At 46.7% G+C, this 24,051-nt stretch overlaps 1 protein-coding gene across 1 annotated transcript in view; it reads left to right on the top strand.

The window, feature by feature from the left end:
• The window catches only part of MYO15A (myosin XVA), a 101,642-nt gene that overhangs the window by 33,822 nt on the left and 43,769 nt on the right, over nt 1-24,051 (top strand). The window contains exons 25-38 of the mRNA XM_079953638.1: nt 1,183-1,264; nt 2,234-2,364; nt 4,677-4,772; nt 6,975-7,210; nt 9,432-9,610; nt 12,248-12,320; nt 13,911-14,099; nt 16,381-16,493; nt 17,885-17,979; nt 18,549-18,702; nt 19,342-19,406; nt 20,781-20,969; nt 22,923-23,004; nt 23,355-23,493. Of these exons, the coding sequence (XP_079809764.1) occupies nt 1,183-1,264; nt 2,234-2,364; nt 4,677-4,772; nt 6,975-7,210; nt 9,432-9,610; nt 12,248-12,320; nt 13,911-14,099; nt 16,381-16,493; nt 17,885-17,979; nt 18,549-18,702; nt 19,342-19,406; nt 20,781-20,969; nt 22,923-23,004; nt 23,355-23,493 (1,823 nt within the window). The remainder of the gene's footprint in view (nt 1-1,182; nt 1,265-2,233; nt 2,365-4,676; nt 4,773-6,974; nt 7,211-9,431; nt 9,611-12,247; nt 12,321-13,910; nt 14,100-16,380; nt 16,494-17,884; nt 17,980-18,548; nt 18,703-19,341; nt 19,407-20,780; nt 20,970-22,922; nt 23,005-23,354; nt 23,494-24,051) is intronic.

Genomic DNA, 24,051 nt, shown 5'->3' with positions numbered 1-24,051 from the left:
GGTCCACTGGGGGCATGTTGCCTGAAGTCCTCCACCACTGCAAAACCTAGATCCAGCACTATGTGTAAAGTTTGAGGGCTTATAGGCACTATTTATGTATGTATTTACTTATTATCTAACTATCTATCTATATGCACTTTACATAAAGTAGTATACCATATAAGAAAATAGTGACAAAATCAACAGTCTTTAAAAAAAACAAGTACACTTTATAAAATGACCAAAATTTGATAAAATCAACATTTAGGCTTGCCTTAATTTATTTTCCTTTTCTTTAAAAAAAAAAAAAAAAAAGCAGGCGTGAAAAGCAGGGCAATAAAGGTGGCTGCCCTTAAAGCCTACATTGGTTTCCTATGAGTCATGATTGCCACTAGAGACTCGTGGGGATTTGTAGTTTGTTGAGAACAGCTCTCACAGAGCTACAGTTCCCAAGGATCTGCAATGATATAGGGGGCTTGGTTGGCCCCCTGGTGGGTTGTGGGTGCTCAGTATGTGCTAGATTGCACTGACCCTTGGTACTTCCTTGAAGTCGGTGGAGTAGATCTGGGTGAGAGATACCTTCCCAGGGCAATCAAGTCCGACCCCAGCAAATATTCCCGAAATGACCGCAGAATCGTAGAATTGTAGAGTTGGAAGGTACCAACTTGCCCAGCCTCCTGCAATGCAGGAATCTCAGCTAAAGCATCCATGACAGCCGGCCATCCAACCTCCACTTAAAAACCTCCAAAGAAGGAGAGTCCACCACTTTCAGAGCTCTTACCATCAGAAAGTTTTTCTTGATGTTTAGTTGGAATCTCATTTCTTGCAGCTTGAATCCATTGGTTCGTGTCCCACCCTCCAGAGCAGAAGAAAACAAGTTTGCTGCATCATCCATGTGAAATCCTTTAGATATTTGAAGATGACTATCATATCTCCTCTCACTTACCTCTTTCCCAGGCTAAACATACCCAACTCCCTCAACCATTCCTCATCAGGCTTGGTTCCCAGACCCTTGATCATCTTGGTTGCCCTCCTCTGCACACCTTCCAGCTTGTTAATATCCTTCTTAAATTGTGACATCAAAAACTGGACACAGTACTCCAGATGTGGTCTGACCAATGAGTCTGAATAATGCCATAAATTCATTATTGTGCTAAGCGAAGAGGTCTAAGAGTGACTCTCTATTTCTCTGGGTCCCACCAGGTACTGAGCAGACGGGAAGTGATGAGAGTTGCAAACCTGGAAGTGCCTGCAGAGTTGGTTGGACTCTTAAACACCGTGGCTGGTACGCTAATACAATTGCTGGGATCCTTCCTCTAGGGGGAGTTAATCCAAACCGGTGGCAAGGTGGGCAACTGGCCTTTAATTTCCCCTGGGATATTCCAGAACCTTTGCTTGAGATCCGTTGAAGTTATCTCACCGCCATAGGTATCTTTGCAATAGAAGGCTTAAACCCATCCAACCCTGCCTATATATGATGAGCAATTCTTAACCCCGCATCAAGTGATGGATGAGTATTGGGGAGACTGTAACACAGCGAGCCGTACAGGGTTTCTACTCCATGCAAAATCCTGTCTATCAGGCTGCAGGGATATTAGGGCTCCATCTGCCCCATCCATTCTAAGTACTTTAAGCAGTCATAGCTCCCCCCCCCCAAAGAATTCAGGGAAGTGTAGTTTGTTAAGGGTGCTGAAAGACACCTCCCCGTTCTCCTCACTGATCTACAATTCCCTGGGTGGTTTAATAATCAATTCCTCTTTCCCCATAACAATACCCCTGCTTCTTAGGGTTTTATGAGAGCCAGGGGACGTGAGTAGCACTGTGGTCTAAACCACGGAGCCCCTTGGGCTTGCCAATCGGAAGGTTGGCAGATCAAATCCCCGCAACAGGGTGAGCTCCCGTTGCTCTGTCTCAGCTCCTGCCAACCTAGCAGTTTGAAAGCACACCAGTGCAAGTAGATAAATAGGTACTGCTGAGGCGGGAAGGTAAATGGCGTTTCCGTGCACTCTGGCATTCATCACGGTCCTCCGTGCACCAGTAGCGGTTTAGTCCTGCTGGCCACATGACCCAGAAAGCTGTCTGTGGACAAATGCCAGTTCCCTCAGCAAGATGAGCACCACAACCCCATAGTTGCCTTTGACCGGACTTAACCATCCAGGGGTCCTTTACCTTTACCTTTTACCCGTATGAGAGCCAGTCCTTTCATTTATAATGTGGCAATTCTGTACATCTCTTTCCTCTCTGTTTCCCGCAGTTCACAAGCAGATCAATGAAGACTGTGTCACTCCCATCCCCCCTCCAAAGCTGCAGGCGGACCCCCAATTCACTCTGCCCCTTGACATCAACAATTACCCCATGAGCAAGTATGTGCAGACCCACTTCAAGGTAAGAGTTTGGATTTCTCATATGTCTAGGGCAAGTGACGGCAACGTTCACATTCTCAGTCAGGTAGAATGTCCAGTTCCTGCCAGTGCTGGGTGGTGTGGCTGGAAAAGCTGTCCAGCAAGGCAAAAGTTCAAGGCAAGGTGTGCCTGAAGCAGCAGGGGAGTCGAAGGACAGCGCAAGGGGTTGGCCAGCAGGAGCTGTTGCTTCAGCAACTGCCAGGCAGGAAACATAATGTTCTAATAGTTGCTCCTGCTGCCTGGTTTTAAGCTGCTTGTGCTTCCTGGAGCAGCACCAATCAGGAGAGTGATGTGGCTCTTGTTTCCTCTGCTAATTTCCAGATTTAATCAACGTGCTCACCCAAAGCTAAAAAGTTTGAAGCAGTGATTGGGTGGGAATTGTCAGATAAATGCTAATGTTGGTTGGATCCCCAAATCAACATCCTCCTCCTGAGTAGGGTTTATAGATGGAAGACCTTGTGCTATCAGAAATGCACAATACCTTCTTGTTTGAGGTTCAGCTTGGGTTCCTTGCTATCTCTATTCCTGGGGCCTGGGAGTGGAGGATTTGGAGCTGAGATGTCAGTTGGGGGCCAACGAGTCTCTTGATTCTGCAGACAGCCCACCCAAGAGGTGACTTCTGGGTTGGCAGTTTCAGGGTTTGTTAAACCCCCTCTGTCCAAGTACAGGCATTTGAAAATTAAGGTGCAGATGATGAAAATTGAAAGTGCAGAATTACTAGGCTGCTGTCAGAATAAACTGTATTTTAATTGCTGGCTGTAGATGTATTCTGATGTATTTTAATTACTGTTTTTAACTGGTTTGTTTTTATTACTTTGTATTTTATAACGTTGTTTTTAAATGCTGCAAGCTACTTGGAATCCCTACTTTGGAGAAAGACAGGATATAACCTTAAATAATAATAAAATCATCATAGTCATTTTATTTGCATGCCACCTTTCCATAGTTAAAACCATGTTCAAGGTGGCTTACAACATGAAAAGATTGATATAGTTACAAAAGTAGTCATAAACAATAAATAAAACAGCTCAAAAAGGGCACAACAAAACTGACTGAGTTCCACAAAAACCATAAATTATAATAAGATCTAAAAATAAAGAAACAAAGAATTATTATCAATAACAGCAGCAACCCCCCGCCCCAACAACAACCTCCCACTAAACAATACCCCAGGCCAGAAGACTCAGCTTTTGTAGCTGGAGTCAGTCAGGGCCCTGCCCTCCCAGGCCAGGTGGAAAAGGCCTGCAGGGCAGAGATCAGATCTTCCAGGAATCACAGCCAAGATGGTCTCTGGCCTCTTCAGCATCCTCAGCCTTTGTAACTGGAGTCAGCAGTAAAGTATTCCTCCTACAAGGAGGTCTCATCTGCTTCAGGGTGTGGTCCTGACACAGCTATTCTCCAGTCCTGATACCAGAGATCTTTTTACCCAGAGGCAACAGAGACTGATATTGGGAAATTCTGCAGGCAAGCCTGTTGCTCTGCCATAACGCTTTGACCTTCCTGTCTTTCCTCATAATAAATGGTTCCAGTGCACAGCAATGCGTTTCACATGATTGCCAGTGGTAGATTTGTCATTCCAGTAAATCCAATTAAACAATGCCACTTCTACCAATACAGTGAAGTGTAGGTTGCTGTCAACATGCCAGCGCTGGGGTAAAGAAGTTTCCTTGGTGCAGTTTTAAGGTGGGTGGGAAATGTTGAGCCTGCCTTTTCCAGGAGCCCCCATGCTCAGTCTGTGGCAAAAAGTGGCTTTGGCTGGACTGTTCATAATTTGCCCAGATAAAAGATGGCAACTCTTCTAGTTGGTGGCTTGAGCACACCACCATTCTTGTCAAAAGAATAAACTGGTCCTTCCCTTGACCTGCTTTTGCGGCTCTGCCGAAATACATAGCTAATCAGTGAAGCAAGGCAGCTGTTCTTACTTAAAAGCATTTCCCTCCCTGCTCTTCAACTGAAAAAGCTTACAACAATCACTGAGAAGATGAGCCCTGCCCTCAGGCTTACAATCCGAAAGACGTGGCATAAAAGGAAAATGAATTGGGGAGAGGGAGGGAGCAAACTCAGGTACTACTTTTTAGTTACGCAGCAAATGTCTAGAATGGAGGGGCGAAGCAAACTCCCTCCAGTGGTTCCTCTCTGATTGACAGCTGGGGCAAGGCTGGCCTTCCCTTTGCCATGAGTTCCTTCCTGGGAGAGGGCAGGAGCAGCTTCTCAGTGGCCCTTGGTCTCTGGTCCAATGTCAGAGGCCAGAAAGTGCAGCCCTAGTTAACATTCACCTCCTCTCTTGTCCCTCAGGAGCCACTCTTTGGGATGCTCACAAGGACTCTGGCATCCTCACTGACAATGATAGACGAGAGCCTGAGAGGAGAAGCGGTCTCTCTTTTCAAACTGGTAGGTGAAGAGGAATCTTCCTGATCAAATGCGGATTGTGAGTGTCTGTGTCGTCGTACCAGCAGAGGAGAGGAAATATGGCTCAGTTTGCATGCAAACATGAACCTACATAATTCACCAGAACGATATGCGAAACTGAAAAACAGCCATTTGGAAAGCTCTGAATTTGCACATCTCTGAATTTTGCAATGCAATTCTCCGGCCAAGTAACACGTACAAGGATGCTGGAGCAAGGAGTCTGTAAAAATGCATCTATGTTCAATGAGCTAGTTAAGACTCTCATAATTTCTCAGCACTTTCTGTTACATCATGTAGATGAGAGCCAATTCTGACCCATCTTGCATGCTTTAAGACTGCAGAGTAAGGAATGATGAGAACCTCAGGCTTTTTGTATTATTATTATTATTATTAGTAGTAGTAGCAGCAGCAGCAGCAGTAGTAGTCGTAGTAGTACTATTAAAATTCCTATACCACCCTTCATCTGAGGATCACAGGGCAGCTGGAAATATAAAAACACAAAAATGCATAACAAGGAAAAAACAATGTCCCCCCATGGTATTTATTATTTATTTATTGAACAACAAAAACAGGCAGTACGCATGTAGAGGGAAAAAAGAAACATTAACAACAAACAAATATAAACTAAGGCATAAATAACTTTCTACTCCCCTCTCCACAGAAGTATAAGACTCATCTAGACCACAGTGGATTCTACCCCAGAGTTTTAAGCTGGAGTTTGGGAGCTTTCAGCCCATCCTTTCTAACCCAAAACAATGATAGATAAATAAATGATACAACTGTCATAATTAAATGTTGCACATAATAAAGTCACTAGGCTATGCACAAACCATAGTAAAATACATCAGAGTACTGTAAAGAGCATAGATAATTAGAAAGGTTTGTTGAGCTAAATTTTTCAAAGGGTGATGTGAGGTTAACATAAGAATTCATGAAGGGGGAGAGAAAATCAGAGGTGGGGTAAAGAAGAAAGGAAAAGACGGGGTAGGAAAAAGTGGGGGGGGGGGATAAATAGCAACAGTAATAATATTCCTAAAGTAAGATGCAGGCCGACTGCATCTTGTGTCTTATCAGGGTTTCAGTTCTGTACTATTGGAGTTGTTTCTGGATAGGAATTCCAAAAGAGTGTTCTGAACTTCTTCTTGGAGGAAACTGAAGTGCTCAAATTGTAAGAGAACCCGTATAAGTAACGCTGACACAAAACCCCACACATACACTTAGTAGATAGATAGATAGATCGGAGACCAGCTTATAAAACACACTTGGGGGTACAATCCCAGAAGGAAAACAAACATTTAAAACAATGTACAACAATAAATTTATAAATGTGTTAAACGTATAGACACTTAAAACTTTAAGATTAGCTACTGCAGAGAGATAACCCAGAGTCACCCATGGAAACGAGTTTGGGGTTTTTCTTGATGAACTAGTTTGAGTTGGGGGATGATCTGCACCTACAGATCTGTACACAGAATCTGGCAAATCTTTGCCTAACAGGAAAAGGTCGAATTTTTGCTTTTCTGGTTGCTCAGCGAGCATCACCAGCAGGGAATCAATGGTCTCACTACGTGCCTCTTCGTAAAAGGGACATCTAAAGGATAACACTTAGTAGAAGACTAGAAACATAACCTCCCCACCCCACCCCACCCCACTCACCTTTCCCTCCCCCCTCCACCTCTTTTCTTCCTAACCTAACATTGTATGTAATACTAATGCCTCACACCAAATGAAACTGAATTGTAGAAAACACAACTTGAAAAAAGAGACAACACACATGTTTTGGTACACCAAGAATTCTATAATAATATATATACAGTGGTACCTCTGGTTACATACTTAATTCGTTCTGGAGGTCCGTTCTTAACCTGAAACTGTTCTTAACCTGAAGCACCACTTTAGCTAATGGGGCCTCCTGCTGCTGCTGCGCCGCCGCCGCCGCACAATTTCTGTTCTCACCCTGAAGCAAAGTTCTTAACCCGAGGTACTATTTCTGGGTTAGCGGAGTCTGTAACCTGAAGCGTATGTAACCCGAGGTACCACTGTATATATATATAAAAATTGCAGCACTTCTGGTCCAAAATCTCAGCCTTTAATGAACCTCACGAGGAGAGGGAGGAAGAGGGCGGAGGTTCTGTTGTGGCATGTGGGGTGTGTTTTTCTGGTCACGCCCTCTCTCCTTGGCAGATCCTCCGCTTCATGGGCGACCCCTGCCTCAACGGCACACAGGAGGTCCTCTTCGGGAACTACATCGTGCAGAAGGGGCTGTCGATCCCAAGCCTGCGAGACGAGATCCTGGCCCAGATCGCCAACCAAGTGTGGCGCAACACCAACGTCAACAACGAGGAACGTGGCTGGCTCCTGTTGGCCTCCGCCTTCAGTGCCTTTGCCCCTTCCCACAGTCTGGATAAATACTTGTTGAAGTGAGTGGCACCAGCTGGAATAGCAGGGAGAGGAAGAGAAGAGGGCTAGTAGCTGCCTTGGCTGTGGTCTGCCTCCAGTGTTGAAGGCATTATGCCATGGGTAGGCAAACTAAGGCCCGGGGGCCAGATCCGGCCCAATCGCCTTCTCAATCTGGCCCGCAGACAGTCCGGGCATCAGCTTGTTTTTACATGAGTAGAATGTGTCCTTTTATTTAAAATGCACCTCTGGGTTATTTGTGGGGCCTGCCTGGTGTTTTTACATGAGTAGAATGTGTGCTTTTATTTAAAATGCACCTCTGGGTTATTTGTGGGGCACAGGAATTCGTTCATTTTTTTCTTCAAAATATAGTCCAGCCCCCACCCCCCAAGGTCTGAGGGACAGTGGACCGGCCCCCTGCTGAAAAAGTTTGCTGACCCCTGCATGATGCTAAGGTTACCAGATGTCCCTGTTTCCGGGGGAGAGTCCCCGGATTTACAAATCAGTCCCCGTACAAAATCCATTGTAGTTGAAAAGTGTCCCCAGATTCATGGAAGAAAATCAGGTAACCTTACATCATACCAGCTGCTAGGAATCATAGGCGGGGAGAGTACTCTTGCACCCAGGTCCTGCTTGTTGTCTTTCGTCGAAGACATGTTGGAGGGTATGAACTTGTCATTCAGCTGGAAAAGCTTGTTGGAATAAAAATATATTCAATAGTTCCCAGAAGGTACTAGCTTCTAGTGGGCTCCCAACATATCTCAGCCGGGATTATGTTCCACAGAACAGGGGAGCCACACTGAAAGCCCTGCTCCATGTTACTCTCGAGCACGCATCTGATTTATTTATTTTATTTATTTATTATGATTGATTAAATCTGTTAGTCATAGAATCATAGAGTTGGAAGAGACCACAAGGGCCATCGAGTCCAACCCCCTGCCAAGCAGGAAACACCATCAGAGCACTCCTGACATATGGTTGTCAAGCCTCTGCTTAAAGACCTCCAAAGAAGGAGACTCCACCACACTCCTTGGCAGCAAATTCCACTGTCAAACAGCTCTTACTGTCAGGAAGTTCTTCCTAATGTTTAGGTGGAATCTTTTTTCTTGTAGTTTGGAACAATTGCTCCGTGTCCGCTTCTTTGGAGCAGCAGAAAACAACCTTTCTCCCTCCTCTATGTGACATCCTTTTATATATTTGAACATGGCAATCATATCACCCCTTAACCTCCTCTTCTCCAGGCTAAACATGCCCAGCTCCCTTAGCCGTTCTTCATAAGGCATCGTTTCCAGGCCTTTGACCATTTTGGTTGCCCTCCTCTGGACACGTTCCAGTTTTGTCAGTGTCCTTCTTGAACTGTGGTGCCCAGAACTGGACACAGTACTCCAGGTGAGGTCTGACCAGAGCAGAATACAGTGGCACTATTACTTCCCTTGATCTAGATGCTATACTCCTATTGATGCAGCCCAGAATTGCATTGGCTTTTTTAGCTGGCGCGTCACACTGTTGGCTCATGTCAAGTTTGTGGTCAACCAAGACTCCTAGATCCAACCAAGACTCCTAGATAGTCACTTGGACTCTCCTTCCTTGGAGGGTTTTAAGTAGCGGTTGGATAGCCATCTGTTGTGTATTATCTCGTTGAGATTCCTGCACTGCAGAGGGTTGGACTAGATGACACTCGGGGTCCCTTTCTGACTCTACAATTCTGTGATTCTATTATTCAAACAAGCAAACAAACAAAAAACCCCATATAGATACATTAAAATCAATAGGGAATGAAATATGTTAAAAACATCCCAACCATCGCAGATAGTTAAAGGCCAAAGGCCTGCTTATAGAGGAAGGATTTTGCCTGACACTTAAGGAAATGTAATGAAGGTGCCAGGTGAGTCTCCCTGGGGAGAGCATTCCACAAATGGGGAGCCACCACAGAAAAGGCCCCGTTCTCATGTTGCCACCCTCCAGACCTGTCGTAGAGGACACACAAGGAAGGGGCGCACAGATGGTGATTTTAGGTTTCAGTTCAGGCTTGGCCAGTCTAGCTCAGTATTGTCTATGTACCATCCTTCTCCAACCTGGTGCCCTCCAGATGTTTTGAACTACAACTCCCATCACCCCTAGGCAGCATAGTTGTGTGGTCTGGAGCCGTGGGCCCTGCCTGAAGGTGCAGGATCCTAGCACCAGGCTCTACTCCCCGCTTGGCTTATTTATTCTCCCAGGATCTCTGTTTTTCCTCCCCTGCAGATTTGTTTCCGACTACGCTTTCGACGGCTACAAGCCCATCTGCCAGCACAAGCTCATGCAAGCCATGGCTCAGGCCCAGGACGGTGCTGAAGGCGCCCGGGCCTACCCACCCACCCTGCTGGAGTGGGCCACCAGCCGGGACAGAGTCAACATGGCCCTGGATGTTTACTGTTTCAATGGTGAGAGCCCTGGGTACCCAGGAATCAAGGTGCAGAGGGCAAGAAATAGGCTTGGATTAGGAGGACAGGGAGATGATAGCCCTGTCTAAGGCACTGAGCTCAGCCCCATTGTCTCTTTCGGCCTAATGGGAACCTAGGAGGCTGCCTTATGCCTAGCGATAAGGGAGAAACGAGGTCCTATCCTTTGAAACTCACACATCCCTGGATATAGCAATGCAGGTCTCCAGCCAGGTAACGTTTACGAAAATGCATATGTGCATAAAAACACATATATTAGCAAAAAAAACAAGATACAAAGATGCATTATATTAGGGAAGATTGTATTGCGAACGTGTCTACACTGGGAGAAATTTGCACTAAAATTCTGGTGAATTTTCAGGAGGGCTTAAAAAAAAGAAGAATTTAGAATAGACAGAATCACTCACCCCTATTTATAATGAGTCAGGCCTTTGATTCATCTAGCTCAGGGGTGGCCAACTTCCAGGAGACTGCGATCTACTCACAGAATTAAAAACTGGAAGTGATCTACCCCCGTTTTGTTGAGCTTTTTTTTTTAGAGAGGGGGAAAGCCCCGTTTTATTGGGGTTCAGGGACGAGAGTTCCGTTTTGGGGGAATTCTGGCAAAATTGAAGGGGGAAGGGGAGAATTAGTCGCTCGCCAAAAGATCGCTAGGAGCAATCTGCCTCACAGCAAAAACTCCATCTTATATTCCAGAGATAATGCAAAAATGGAGGGAGGGGCGAGGGGGCGGGGCCGGATCCTCTTAGGCTAAAGTAAAGGAAAAGGAGCCTGTTGGACATCCCTGATCTAGCTCAATATTGTCTACACTGATTGGCAGCGGCTCTCCAAGGTTTCAGATGGGACATTCGCAGCCCCACCTGGAGATGTTGGAGACTGAACCTGGGACATTCTTCATGCAAAGCAGATGCACTACCACCGACCTACACCCCTCCCCCAAATATTATTATTATTATTATTATTATTATTATTATTATTATTAAAAATAATATTTATTACTTTTAAACACTACAAAAAAGAAAGAAAAAAGACAATACAATACAATACAATACAATACAATACAATACAATACAATATAAAAAAATTACACAACACTAACACAATAAACTAAACAAAACAAAACAAAAACAGTTTAGCACACATCATACAATTTCAGTATCTTATCTTTCATTCACTTGTTTCAACGACCTCCTCACACCTCCCTTTTTGTATTCCACTTCTATTAATTGTTTCAGCAATTCCTTTCCATCTTCCTCTATTTTCTGTCCTATAATTATCTTAACATATTCTAACCTTATTTTTCCTTTAATACTCTAATAATCTATTTATACCTAATTCCTTATAACATTTCTACTAAAGCCATATAACTTCATTCCAACATTTTTCTAACATTCATTAATTTTACAATATTTCTATAAATAGTCTTTAAACTTTTTTCCAATCTTCCACCGACTCTTCTCCCTGGTCTCGGACTATATGGAATTGGCGGAAATGACTGGCAGAATCCGAGACCAGGGAGAAGAGTCGGTGGAAGAAGATTGGAAAAAAGTTTAAAGACTATTTATAGAAATATTGTAAAATTAATGAATGTTAGATGGACTATATGGAATTATTATTATTATTATTATTATTATTATTATTATTATTATTAATTGAATTTATATACCGCCCTATACCCAGGGGTCTCTCAGGGCAGTTCATAGAATAAAATCAAGATGCAAAACCACAAAACACCCAACAAAAATAAAACAACAACCCAATAGCCCCCGCCCCCAAGCAAACCACATTTTAAAAGGGCATAGGATGTAAATCAGATCAGCCAAAGGCTTGGTTGAAAAGAAACGCTTTTACCTGGTGCCTAAAGGTATATAATGAAGGTGCCAGGCAAACTTCCCTGGGGAGAGCATTCCACAGATGGGGAGCCACTGCAGAGAAGGCTCCGTTCTTGTGTTGCCACCCTCTGGACCTCTCGAGGAAGAGGCACACGAAGGAGGGCCTCAGAAGATGATCTCAGGGTCCGGGTAGGTTCATATGGGAAGAAGCGTTCCTTGAGGTATTGCGGTCCTGAGCCGTTCCTCAAATATGAGCAACCAGAGAATATCATGCCCCTTTATTGCTTCCCCTTACAGGTATATGCTTTTTTCTCTCTCTGGTTAACTGGGGGAAGGGAGAGCAGAGGTATGCAGAGGAACATATTGATCCTTTGGTGTGAACACTGGATCACAGACCTGTGCCAGATTTCAAAAATTCTGCCACTTTAAGCCAGCAACCTCTGATCATGCGCAGAGTGCTTTTCTTTTTCTGATTATAAAACCCCCATTTCCCATCAGAAAAGAAAAAGCACTCTGGACATGATCAGAGGACAGATTGGCTTAGAACCCATGTCCATACAGTGATTGCTCTGAAAGGGATCTTCTTTTGAAAACGAAATAAAAGCAATACTACCACAGTGCTATCCAATGATCATTTTGTCCTAAGGATAGGAGAGATCCAGCTTTCAAAAAGTGTTTTTCCCTTTGCTGTTTGTCCCTACCGACTTACTAGATAGTTTAAATTGATGCTTATTTTTTAAAATGAAAACCACTTGAATTAAATAGCTCTTTGTTTCTGCCACGACAGGAGATCACTTCTGTTGCCCCATCCATTCCTGGACCACCGGAGAAAACCTTGCTGAAAATGTACTGAAATACAGGTAGAAGGAAATGAAAATCTGCTGGGGCTGGGGCGGGGTCTGCTTGTTGGTGTCCCCATTCCAGGGGCACTGTCTAGCAGAATCAGAAGCCAAAGGGCCTGATACAAAACAGGAAAGGAGCTGTCCAGAAGGCAGCTAAACTAGGAGCAATTCCAACGAGAGTTGGAGGACTGTGCCTGGCTGCTCCAGCCTTCCTAGGGTCCTGATCCTGACCATTATTATGGCATCAGTTCCTCCTTATGCACAGAACTAGGACAGAGGATGCCTTGTGTTGCCAAATGAGTACACACAGGTCCCGCTTTCTGAATGCAATGAGTTCGCATAAAGAGCTGTCGATTTTCATTATTCCCTAAGGGAGCATTTTGAATCCATGATTTGTCCAGTCTCTCTCCCCGCTCCCTGCTTGGTTTTTTTCCTGAAATGGCTGAAGCCAACCAACAAAAGAGAGAAAAAGGGAAACCTGATTTGTCCGATTCCTCCTGCTCCATGATTTCTCCAACCTTCCTCCCTCCTTCCTTGCATGGTTTCTGCCCGAAAATGGTTGCTGCCAACCAGCAAAGTACAAGCAAGGAAGTAAGGAAGAGGGCAAACTCTGAATGTTCGGGTACCTGACTTAGCTGTTTGTGTAGCAAGGTTTGGGGCATAATTCTTTGCGTTCAGATAACTGAATTTGTGGCTATTGCGCCTTCTGGCAGCAGGACCTGTATATACTGTGCCAATGGCACTATGCCCAATAGAATCTGGAGAGTCAAAAGTTGATGAATAAATCCAGGGTGGGGCACATTAGGTCCCCTGATCTGAAGGTTCGCTAGGTAGGGTATTGCCATAGCTGTCAACTTACAGATTTGAAAATAAGGGAGCAGCAGCCTCGAAAATAAGGGATCAGCAGCCAAAATAAGGGATTTTGCTATTGTAAAGAGTTACATACATTGGTAGGATTGACAGATGCTGTCAATCCGGCATGAGGTGGTTGCAGCACGGCGGTGGCCGCTGAAGCGCCGCCCTTCTGCATCCCTCCCCATCCCCTCCTCTTCCTCCTCCCTCAGGCCGCTTCCTCGGCTGCCACCACCGCTGCCGCCTCCGGGCTCGTGGGCGGCGTGGGTGAGAGTCTCTCTCCCTCCCCCTCCTCGGGTGGGGAAGGGCCGATGGAACTCCTCACAGCAGGATGATGGCGCCAGCGCTCTCTCTCACTCTTGCGGCAGAGGACCGCGAGCTGCTGCTTCCCTCCCGAGCCAGGCGAGCATGAAACCCGGGAAATTTAAGGGACATCATCAATAAGGGACAGCAGCGGGACATGGCGCTGTGATAAAGGAGTTTCCCGCCAAATAAGGGACGGTTGACAGCTATGGGTATTGCCCTGGATTATGATGTCAGGGGTTCCCTCTCCCCACCCCCCTCCTTGGTGCTCTAATGGGGTCCTCCCATCAGGAGGTCTCGTCTGATTCCAGCTCTGAGAATGAACTTCTCCTGACAACTGAGCATCCAGTTGAAGTTACCTTTTGGGATTTTGATCTCTGCTGATCCCCAGTGCCCTACTCCTTCCTGGATTTTAAGCACCCAGAACGGCTCAGGACTGATCCTTCTTCACAGGGGGCTTGCAGAGGGATGGCGAGGCTGGTCAGTCACCATGAAGGACAGTACCCAGTGGGCTGAGCTGGCCGGCCACGACTACGTCTTGGACCTGGTGTCCGACCTGGAACTCATCCGTGGCTTCCCAAAGCATAAGTCCTATTTCATTGTTGCCTCAGAAGGGCCGGAGAGAAATATTGGCGGCAAAGCGTAAGTAGCAGAGGCGACTTTCTAGCTCTATCTCTGAACGGTTCAGTGCAGTTTCAAAAGCATAATATAGTGGACACAGGTTGCGGAAGATTTTTGGAAGGGCAGATCCCGAAGAGAACAAGACTGGGTGTCATCTTAGTGTGGAAGTGCCAAACCCTTGTGCTTGGCATGCCCAGAGATTAGGGACTGCACTGCTGACACAAGCTTGCTTTCTGTTTTGCCCTGAGAGATAGCTAAGTTGGTAGAGCAGGAGACTAAGGGCTGTGGGTTCGAGTCCCACATTGGGTGAAAGATTCCTTCATTGCAGGGGGATGCACTATACGATCCTTGCGGTCCCTTCCAGCTCTACGGTTCTGATTCAGTACAGATGTGAAACTGCCCTGATGTTATCCTGTTGTTGTTGTTGTTTAGTCGTTTAGTCATGTCCGACTCTTCGTGACCCCATGGGCCAGAGCACGCCGGGCCCTCCTGTCTTTCACGGCCTCCCGCAGTTTGGTCAAACTCATGTTGGTGGCTTCGAGAACACTGTCCAACCATCTCATCCTCTGTCGCCCCCTTCTCCTTGTGCCCTCCATCTTTCCCAACATCAGGGTCTTTTCCAGGGAGTCTTCTCTTCTCATGAGGTGGCCAAAGTCTTGGAGCCTCAGCTTCAGGATCTGTCCTTCCAGTGAGCACTCAGGGCTGCTTTCCTTAAGAATGGATAGGTTTGATCTTCTTGCAGTCCATGGGACTCTCAAGAGTCTCCTCCAGCACCATAATTCAAAAGCATCAATTCTTCGGCGATCAGCCTTCTTTATGGTCCAGCTCTCACTTCCATACATCACTACTATGGTAGAGAGCCTAGTTGCTGCCATAAAGGATGTGGCTTTTGGTTTTGATGAATCTATGCCTTTACCTTGAATACCAGTCAGATCTGCGCATGGTCAGGATCTTCCCAGTTGCTAACCCAGCCTTAGGAAATATTTCAATATGCCCACTTCCAAAAATATAAACAATATTAGCAAAAAAAAGGGGGGAAGGTACTAGTAATAAAGGCTGTTCAGCAACAACAAAACTATTTTAAACATGTCAGAAAAACTGAGAACCCTTTAAAATATGAGGCTCTTTTAAACTCAGTGGCACAGCCAACAACACTACCACTACTTTCAGCCCCCCAGGCACCCCCTTAGCAGCAGGGGTTAAAACCCCCCTATGCCATTTACAAGCTCATTTTGGAACACAACACAAAATGGGAAGGAAAGGAATCCCAAAGAGCACAGCACCCACATAGTTCTCTGCAAAGTGTACCCACAGCCCTCCCTGGACAAGGGATCATGACTCGCCCAGGGAGGGCAATAATCTCTTGCCAAGCAATGAAAGGGAGGGGCCACGACAGGCAAAACAAGGCACCCTTGTGGACAACCTTTCAGGGTGGTGGGTGGAGCCAGAGAGGAAAAAATGGGCGGAGCAACAGCTGTGACTCTTGCCTTCGTGCAGGAGGTTACATTTCAGCATGCAGAAAAGCAGAGGTTTTGACACGCATCCCTCCACCCAGGCAAGCAAGAGGCATGATCTTAGTTTGGGGACATGCTCCTGCCATGCCAAAAGCACTTAAGGGCACAAAGCAGGGCTCCTGATGGGGGCGCTCTCGGGATGGGCTTAAGGAGAGTCCCCAGGGCTGGATAGAGAGGTGTGAAGGACCATAAGCAGCCCACAGACTGGAGGTTACCCACCCCTGTTTTAGAGTTTAGAAGAACAGTGTGCAAACATGAAACTCTGCGTGTGCTGAACACCCCCCGCAAATAATAAATACAGTGGTGCCCCGCAAGACGAACGCCTCGCAAGACGGAAAACCCGCTAGACGAAAGAGTTTTCCATTTTGGAGGCGCTTCGCAAAACAAATTTCCCTATGGGCTTGCTTCACAAGACGAAAATGTCTTGCGAGTTCCTGCGGGGTTTTTTCCCTCCCCCCCCCCTTTTCCTAAGCCCTAAGCCGCTTATCAGCTGATCCGCTAAAAGCCGCTAAACCGCTAATAGCACTAATCCGCTAAGCTGTCAATGGGCTTGCTTCGCAAGACGAAAAAACCGCTATACGAAGAGCCTCACAGAACGGATTAATTTCGTCTTGCGAGGCACCACTGTATTTCCAGCTGGAGTTTTATTTTACCTTGACATTTCCCCCTCTGCTCACTCTCTCTTCTCTTCTTGGTGCCACCCCCAATTTGAAACATGGTGTTGTCTGCCCCCTCTCTCTCCTCCTCCTCCTCCATCTCCCATTGCTCTCCTTCCCTTTTATCCTTAGAGTATTCAGACACAGTTTGGATTCTGGTGAGAAGGTTCCTCCGCCGCCACTTATGAAGGCCCCTACAGTGGCCCCCACCAACCTGCCAGACTCAGAAGGATATTGCAGCCATGGTAAGGACCAAGGGTTCGTCCACCCTTCACTGGTCCCACGCCTAGAAAGCAGGCTTTCTGCTTGTTCTGTGTTTTCTGGGCATGGATCCAAGCGGTTTTACATTTGCCCTGCTGCTTTCATTGTGAAAACCTGCTCTTTAGCGCTGAATCAGAGCAAACATCAATCATGGAAAACTTGATTGACATTTGCTCTGATTCAGCAGTAAAGAGTAAGTTTTCCTGAAGGGAACTGGGAGGACAAGTGAATGTATGGACAAGCCCTGAGCTTGCCGCTGTGTGTGTGCATGACAGAAGATTGTAACATTGCTCATAGAAAAATGTCACCTCCCCTGCCAGCCACCATGTCACAGTGATGTCAGGGGATCCATTTTTATTACATTATTGAGGGCATTTGCACCCTGCTCTTCAGCCAAAAGGACTCCCAGAGTGACTTCCATGCAGTCAGTTAAAACCAGGCAGTCCCTGCTTTGAAGACTTGCAATCCAAAAAAGAAAAGAAAAGAAAAGCACAGTACACAAGGGTAAAAGCGACAGAGAGGGTAGATCAGGAATCAAACTCAGGCACCAATTCTTAAACAGTTGCTCTTATAAATGACCAGCTGGCACAGTGCAGGGGCAGGACCTGGGCTTTTGGCAAAGCTGAGCCTTCAGAGTCCCATCTCTCCCACTGAGGCAGCCTGATGGAATGGCTGCCCCCAGCTGGCAGCTGAGGGGAGAGGAGGCCAGATGGAACATTTTCCTTTGCCTGCATGGTTCAAACTTTTTGTGCTGCCTCTTTGCAAGCCACAACGAACAGCTGATGGACACAACGGTGTCTGGGTGGCAGAAGCAGCATCTGCTGAAAGTCCCTCTTTGCCCACCATCCCCCCTCCTTGCCCTGTGATATTTGTTTTATTGGATTTGTACAAACTAAATACAACAATAACAATAAAGAAATAACACTCAAACCCAAACGGAGGCAAACTCAGTTAGCCAAGAGCCCTTTGCTTCCATTATGAAAGTATCGGTTATATAAAAGATGGGTTGACCCAGGAGGTCATTCCACCGTGATCTGTGTGGGGCAGGTGCTTGGTAATTATGTTCCTTCGTCACAGCAGATGTTAAAAATCTCTGCCTGTCCACATCAAAAGGATCAACTTGAATAGTGTTCACCTGTACTTCCTTTGTGCAGTCAATGTTCCATCAAAGCCACAGACCATAGTTGTGGGTGCAAAGTTTCAAACACATTAGAAACCAGGGCTTGCCAACTCTTCTACCCAGCTTACAGGAGCATTTCTGATTAATCACCCTGGCAACCCTGATTTTGGGGCTGAGGGACCCCACGGGAACCATCACATTATGAGGACTGCTTTTTGGCTAATTCCCTTTTATTTGTCTTTCTGAACCCGGAAGCAGATTCGGACACGTTCAGCGAGCCTCGAAGCCAGAAGGGGTTGGATCATTACTTGGACAGCCTTTTTGACCCGGTTCTGTCCTATGGGAATGGGGTAAGGAAAGCGCCGTCCCCTCCCCAATCCCCAGACGCAAAGTGGATGCTAAACAGTCAGGCCCAGTGTCCTGCTTCTCAAAGGACACCTAATTCTCAAAATGCTGAAAGGGAGATTTCTTCTGGTGTTAGCGGCCAAAAAAAGGTCTCTCTCCCAAGTGGTAAAACAGATTGTTCTGAACCTCAGATTTTAAAGAAAGAAAAGAAAAACGAAGCAGGAGGTGAATGCACAAAATTCTGAGGTGTGCCAGGCAGCAGTGTTGTCTGGATTCTCTGTCAAACATGGCAGCAAAAAGGACAGCAATTTCCAGGCTCAACAGCTAGTGAGGGAACAGTTACCCCAGAAGCAGGACAAGCCTCCACACACAAACCACTGCACCAAATGTTGGCATGATGCAGGGACAACATTTGCAATAAGGCAGAATGAAAATACCTACATAGGAAGACTGGTTCCCATTCAGATCTTGGAGTTTGTCCTGCTGGGAAAAAGCCTAGAATTTAGGCCTTATTTAATTTGTGCCACGCTCCTCCCTCCAAGTGCCAATGTTTATTTGTTCCATCCTGGCCCAGGAACTGGAGAAGCCGGCTGCCGTCTCCCACAGGATGAAGGGAGGAGGCCAGATCGGAGCGGGGAATGGAGGCCAGAGCGATGGAGACGGTGTACCAGCTGAGGGACCTCAAACAGCCGGTGAGTGTAGGCAGGGCTGCCTTCCACGGCCAAACGGTGAGCAACGTAAGTGAAGTCAGCTGTGAAACAATGGATGTAGAATTGTTCCCATGGAGAAAAATTGAGAGAAAGCTTCCTTTGGCAATTTCTTCAAAGTCTTCCTAGAGCAGGGGCAGCCAATCTGGTGCCTTCCAGAATCCTCCAGAATTTGTTGGACTGTTTGTCCCAGCTGGCATCGCCAAGCTGGAAGTTGTAGTCCAACGAGATCTGGAAGAGGCACATGTTGGCTATGCCAATCCTAGGGAGGGGTGCTCTCTGTCCTCGGACACCTTTGAAACATCCAAGGAACATCAAAATGACAATGATTCGTTCCGTTTATGAATCACCTCCCATTAGGCTCCCCAAAGCAATGTACAATGCAATAAAAACTTACATAGAACAATTGGATATAAAAGAAAAAGCTGAAACATTTACATATGCAAGACATTTAAAAACCAATTTATAGATACAAAAACAACTTTAAGCACACATATATAAAATCAATTCAGATTTGATACAGATATTAGCTGGGACTGAACCTACGACCTTCTGCATGCCAAGCAGGTGCTCTTGCCCTGAGCTATATCTCTCCCTGACCACAGCACCCGCCACCCCACCTTTGTAAAAAAAGTCTGACCTTGTTTCTATTCCCCACAGCAGCAGCAAATGAGGCCTTGTTGTTGGCACAGCAAGATTTCCGTAACCAGCAGGAGTTGCTTCTGGTAAGTAAAGGCAGAACTCAGGAGTCATACATGGCATCGTTTGAGGGTTTGGATAAGGAATGAGCCATCTTATAGAAGTGATGCTATAAAAGGGCCGTGCATTCCTACATTTGACAAACTGTGCTTCCAGTTCTGACCCAGCGCCCTGTCCTGCTTTCTGTTTCCCCATGTACAGCATTCACAAGTGACATGCTCAGCAGACTAACAAACAGTCTTCTTAACCTCATTTCTGTCACATCTAAGTGCACCCACAATGGTCCTTCCTTCCTTCCTTCCTTCCTTCCTTCCTTCCAACTTGACACCAAACTGGGAGGGGTGGCTAACACCCCAGAGGACAGGATCACACTTCAAAACGACCTTGACAGATTAGAGAACTGGGCCAAAACAAACAAGATGAATTTTATCAGGGAGAAATGTAAAGTATTGCACTTGGGCAAAAAAAATGAGAGGGACAAATACAAGATGGGTGACAGCTGGCTTGAGAGCAGTACATGTGAAAAGGATCTAGGAGTCTTGGTTGACCACAAACTTGACATGAGCCAACAGTGTGACGCAGCAGCTAAAAAAGCCAATGCAATTCTGGGCTGCATCAATAGGAGTATAGCATCTAGATCAAGGGAAGTAATAGTGCCATTGTATTCTGCTCTGGTCAGACCTCACCTGGAGTACTGTGTCCACTTCTGGGCACCACAGTTCAAGAAGGACACTGACAAACTGGAACGTGTCCAGAGGAGGGCAACCAAAATGGTCAAAGTCCTGGAAACGATGCCTTATGAGGAACGGCTAAGGGAGCTGGGCATGTTTAGCCTGGAGAAGAGGAGGTTAAGGGGTGATATGATAGCCATGTTCAAATATATAAAAGGATGTCACATAGAGGAGGGAGAAAGGTTGTTTTCTGCTGCTCCAGAGAAGTGGACACGGAGCAATGGATCCAAACTACAAGAAAGAAGATTCCACCTAAACATTAGGAAGAACTTCCTGACAGTAAGAGCTGTTCGACAGTGGAATTTGCTGCCAAGGAGTGTGGTGGAGTCTCCTTCTTTGGAGGTCTTTAAGCAGAGGCTTGACAACCATATGTCAGGAGTGCTCTGATGGTGTTTCCTGCTTGGCAGGGGGTTGGACTCGATGGCCCTTGTGGTCTCTTCCAACTCTATGATTCTATGATTCTATTCTATGATTCTTCCTTCCTTCCTTCCTTTTGCTTTAACTCCCTGGGATCATAGGATGTGCCTTTTAAAATTGGCCACTCTCTCTTTTCCATCAGGGTTCTTGCACCCTTAACTGCCGCTTGGCGCCCTGCTGTTAAAAACACAGGAGCCCTGCTGGAAAAAGAAGGGTGGCAACCCTAACCCCTGCCCTTTTTCTCTGGGGCAGGCTCAACACATGTCCCAAGTGGAGGCTCTCCGCCGACGGCAGCAGGCCGCTGTAGCAGCGTTGGCCGGTGCAACCTCACTCAGTGCAAACCAGTACTCCAGCCCCAGGTCCCCCCAGCACAGAAGCCCTTCCAGGACCCAGAGGAGCGGCACCTATGATGCCGGGCCCCAAGGGGGCCTACCTCCCCAGGTGAGTCTCTTAAGCGTACAGGTGATAAGACACAAAGAAGATGCTTGCGGTCCTTGGTTCTCTGGTCAGTGGCTAAATACGAGGTGGATGGCCCTCTGGGCCCCCTGTTACCCAGAGATGGTTGTTGAGCGCAAGACATAGCTGGCAGTGACACATGGCTGCATCCCCCCCCCCAGTGCATCACTGGTTGCAGTGCCTCCTCCAAATGTTGGAGTGGCCCCCACCCTCTGTCCGTCTACCTCATCAACGTCATTATAAGCATCTGCTGCCACCGCCACTGCTCCCCCTCTTCATCTCTGCCACCTACTTCCTTATCAGACAGAGCTGCTGAGGAAGCAGGCAAGGACGGCTACTGTGCCTCTGTCTTGCCTACAGCTGTTTCTTCCTTCTTTTTATATTTTTTATTTATTTTTGTGTAATAATTTTTATTCGTTTTCAATTACAATAACCCAATAAAAGCCTCATTGTCACAATACCAAATTATAATACAATTAATAATGCCAATTGTTCAGATGCCAAATTATATTATTTTGTTGGCCCCCTGCATGCTAGAATTGATTATGTGATAATTTACTTTTAACTCTGCATTCCAGTTACACACCAGTCAAAATAACAAACCCTTATAACCTTCCTTTTAAAATAATAATAATAATACTGCTTTTATTTATTTTCATGGTACAGAAGATAAATTTTGAGAAAATAATTCTTACAACAGTAAACAACAAATAACCTGTCCTAATAAAATTACAGACTCTTATCATGCCATGTGTTAAAATTTCACTGGATTGGTCTAAAAGAACACGCCATGTTTTCCCATGAGTGCTGGGTGGATTCTTGCCACAGTCTGAACAATTTATGTATTCAATAAACATTCGTCATATGTTATAAAAGGAATGTGGATTGTGTTTGCCATTTGCCACTCTCAGCTGACATGTTAGTTTCTCAGCCATGCTATTGACCATACTCTGTTACACCAAGAATCAATCTTCAGCCCAACACCAGATTTCCAACACCTGTATGGAAACAGTCAATAGAGAGGTTAAGAGGTCATCTTTAAGATAGTCGTGAGCAGACGGGATCCTAAGCCCAAGTAGTGCCAGTGCAGGGGACATTTCAATTGTTTTGTTGTATATCAGGCTTATTTCTTTGAAGACAGCATTCTTCTTTGAAGATGTCACAACACCACCACATATGGTAATATGTACCTTTGACTGTGCATGACCTCCAACAATTGGGATTGACTTCCTTGCACGTTCGGGATAGCCGCACCGGTACATAATGCCACCCTTCTAATCCCTGCCAAGCTAGAACAAGGGCCAGGGGAGCAAGCAAGTTGTAGTGGCGAAGAAGAAGAGCAGGCGCAGGGAGGTCGTGCCAGTGGGTCCCCCTGCTCTGGTGCGTCTCCTCGACAGTTATGCCAGCCTTTGATGACAACCCTAGAAGGTTGCATAGATCTGGCTTGTGCCCTCGCGGCCCAGAGGCTGCTTCCCTCACCTCTTCTGAGACACCGCGTGCTTTTGCTGAAATCTTTGTGCCCTCCTTTAGGTGACCTCGAGCTGCCCGTCACTGGATATCTCTCTGCCCGTATTCATTTCACTCACCTCCAAAGGTGGCCTGGCCATCACCGCTGGGTTTTGTTTGTTTTTTTCAAGCTGCGTGCCCAGTCAGGAACGGCAGGTCTTCAAATCCACAGTTCTGCGGTAGAGCAATGGACCAGGTTTGGTGGAGCTGGGGAGGGGAGGGAGCAGTTTCAGGAGGGCTCTGGGCACACCCAAATATCCAGGGAATGGCTTTTAAGTGTGGGGAGAAGACCCAAGAGAGAGGGCTTGGGAATGGTCTCAGTTTGGACTAGGTGGCTCAAGAGTACTGTTCTAGATTTTGTTCTAGCTCCCAGCTCCAGAATTCTGAGGCTGCGACTCATCCCAGTGTTCAATTTCACCCCCTCCGTGGCAGAGAGAAGCCGAGAAAGGGCTGGTAGACGGCTCTGCAGCATCACCGAGCCTTACACAAGACATGCCGTTCTTTCAGAAATCTGGTAAGGAGTTTCTGTTTTCGCCAGTGGTGGCTGGGGCCAGAGGCAAAAACAGGGAGAGCAACGAATGCCATTTTTACCTTTGTGCAGTAGACTATTTTCTACTGACACTCACCCCTACCCCCATTCAGGGAAGCAGAGAGGCATTATCAGAGTTGAATGACACATGCCAGCCAGGCAAAAACATGTGGGGTGAGAGCCATGGCTGGGTGTGGACTGGGGAGGGTTCAGAGGCCCAGAGAGAAAGGCCTGGAGGCCAACATGTGGCCCCTGGAGCCTGAAGTTCCTCAACCCACAATTTATACAAACAGGCCACTGTTGTCTGGCTTCTTTTTCTGTCCCTCCTTGCACAGATCCCGCCTCCAGGCTGCGTGCTGGTGAGCTTGTCCGCCACTCCAAGCTGAACTCGGAGTACATTCCGGAGCCGACGCAGAACATCCGCAACATTATCAAGCAGTATCAGCAACCTGCACGCCTCCCAGAACCCATCAGGTCAGATCCAAGCTCACGAAAGCTGGCACCTCTTCCAGTCTTTAGGCCCCGGAAACACGCAGTTGTGCCAGCTCTTGCTAACATGGAACCTACATGTGCAAATAATGTCAGAGACTGGCAAGACGCTGGAGGGTGCACACCGGGGGGAAGGAGGACTAGCGTCTGACTTGGGAAAGGGAGCCAGTGTTTTGTGGGGATCTGTACTGGCCAGGAGGCAAGAGTCAGAGGCAGGGGAAGCTTCAGAGCCGGAGGGTGGAGCGCAGGATGGGGCGGAAGAAGAGGAGAAAGAGGCAGGTCAGGCAAGTGAAGGGCTGGGTGCTTCCTCACTCTCTCCTGCACTGCTGTCTCGCAGAACCAGGAGGGGATTGAAAAGGATGGAGCAGAGGCAGCTGCCACACAGGTGCAGTCTGAGTGTGTGCATGCAGCCCATCAGGGGAAGGTACATAAATTTGGTGGAGGGGGAGTGGTCCCCTGCTTTTGAAGCTGTTCCATAGAGCAAATACCTGGGAAAGCTGCCCTTAGACACCAAACTGGTGTGCATGGCTATTCGGAGCTGTG

This window comes from Podarcis cretensis, assembly GCF_951804945.1.
Source record: "Podarcis cretensis genome assembly, chromosome: 14".
Taxonomy (NCBI): domain Eukaryota; kingdom Metazoa; phylum Chordata; class Lepidosauria; order Squamata; family Lacertidae; genus Podarcis; species Podarcis cretensis.
The sequence above is the reverse complement of the archived record's forward strand: the minus strand, read 5'-3'. Positions and strand labels throughout refer to the sequence as shown.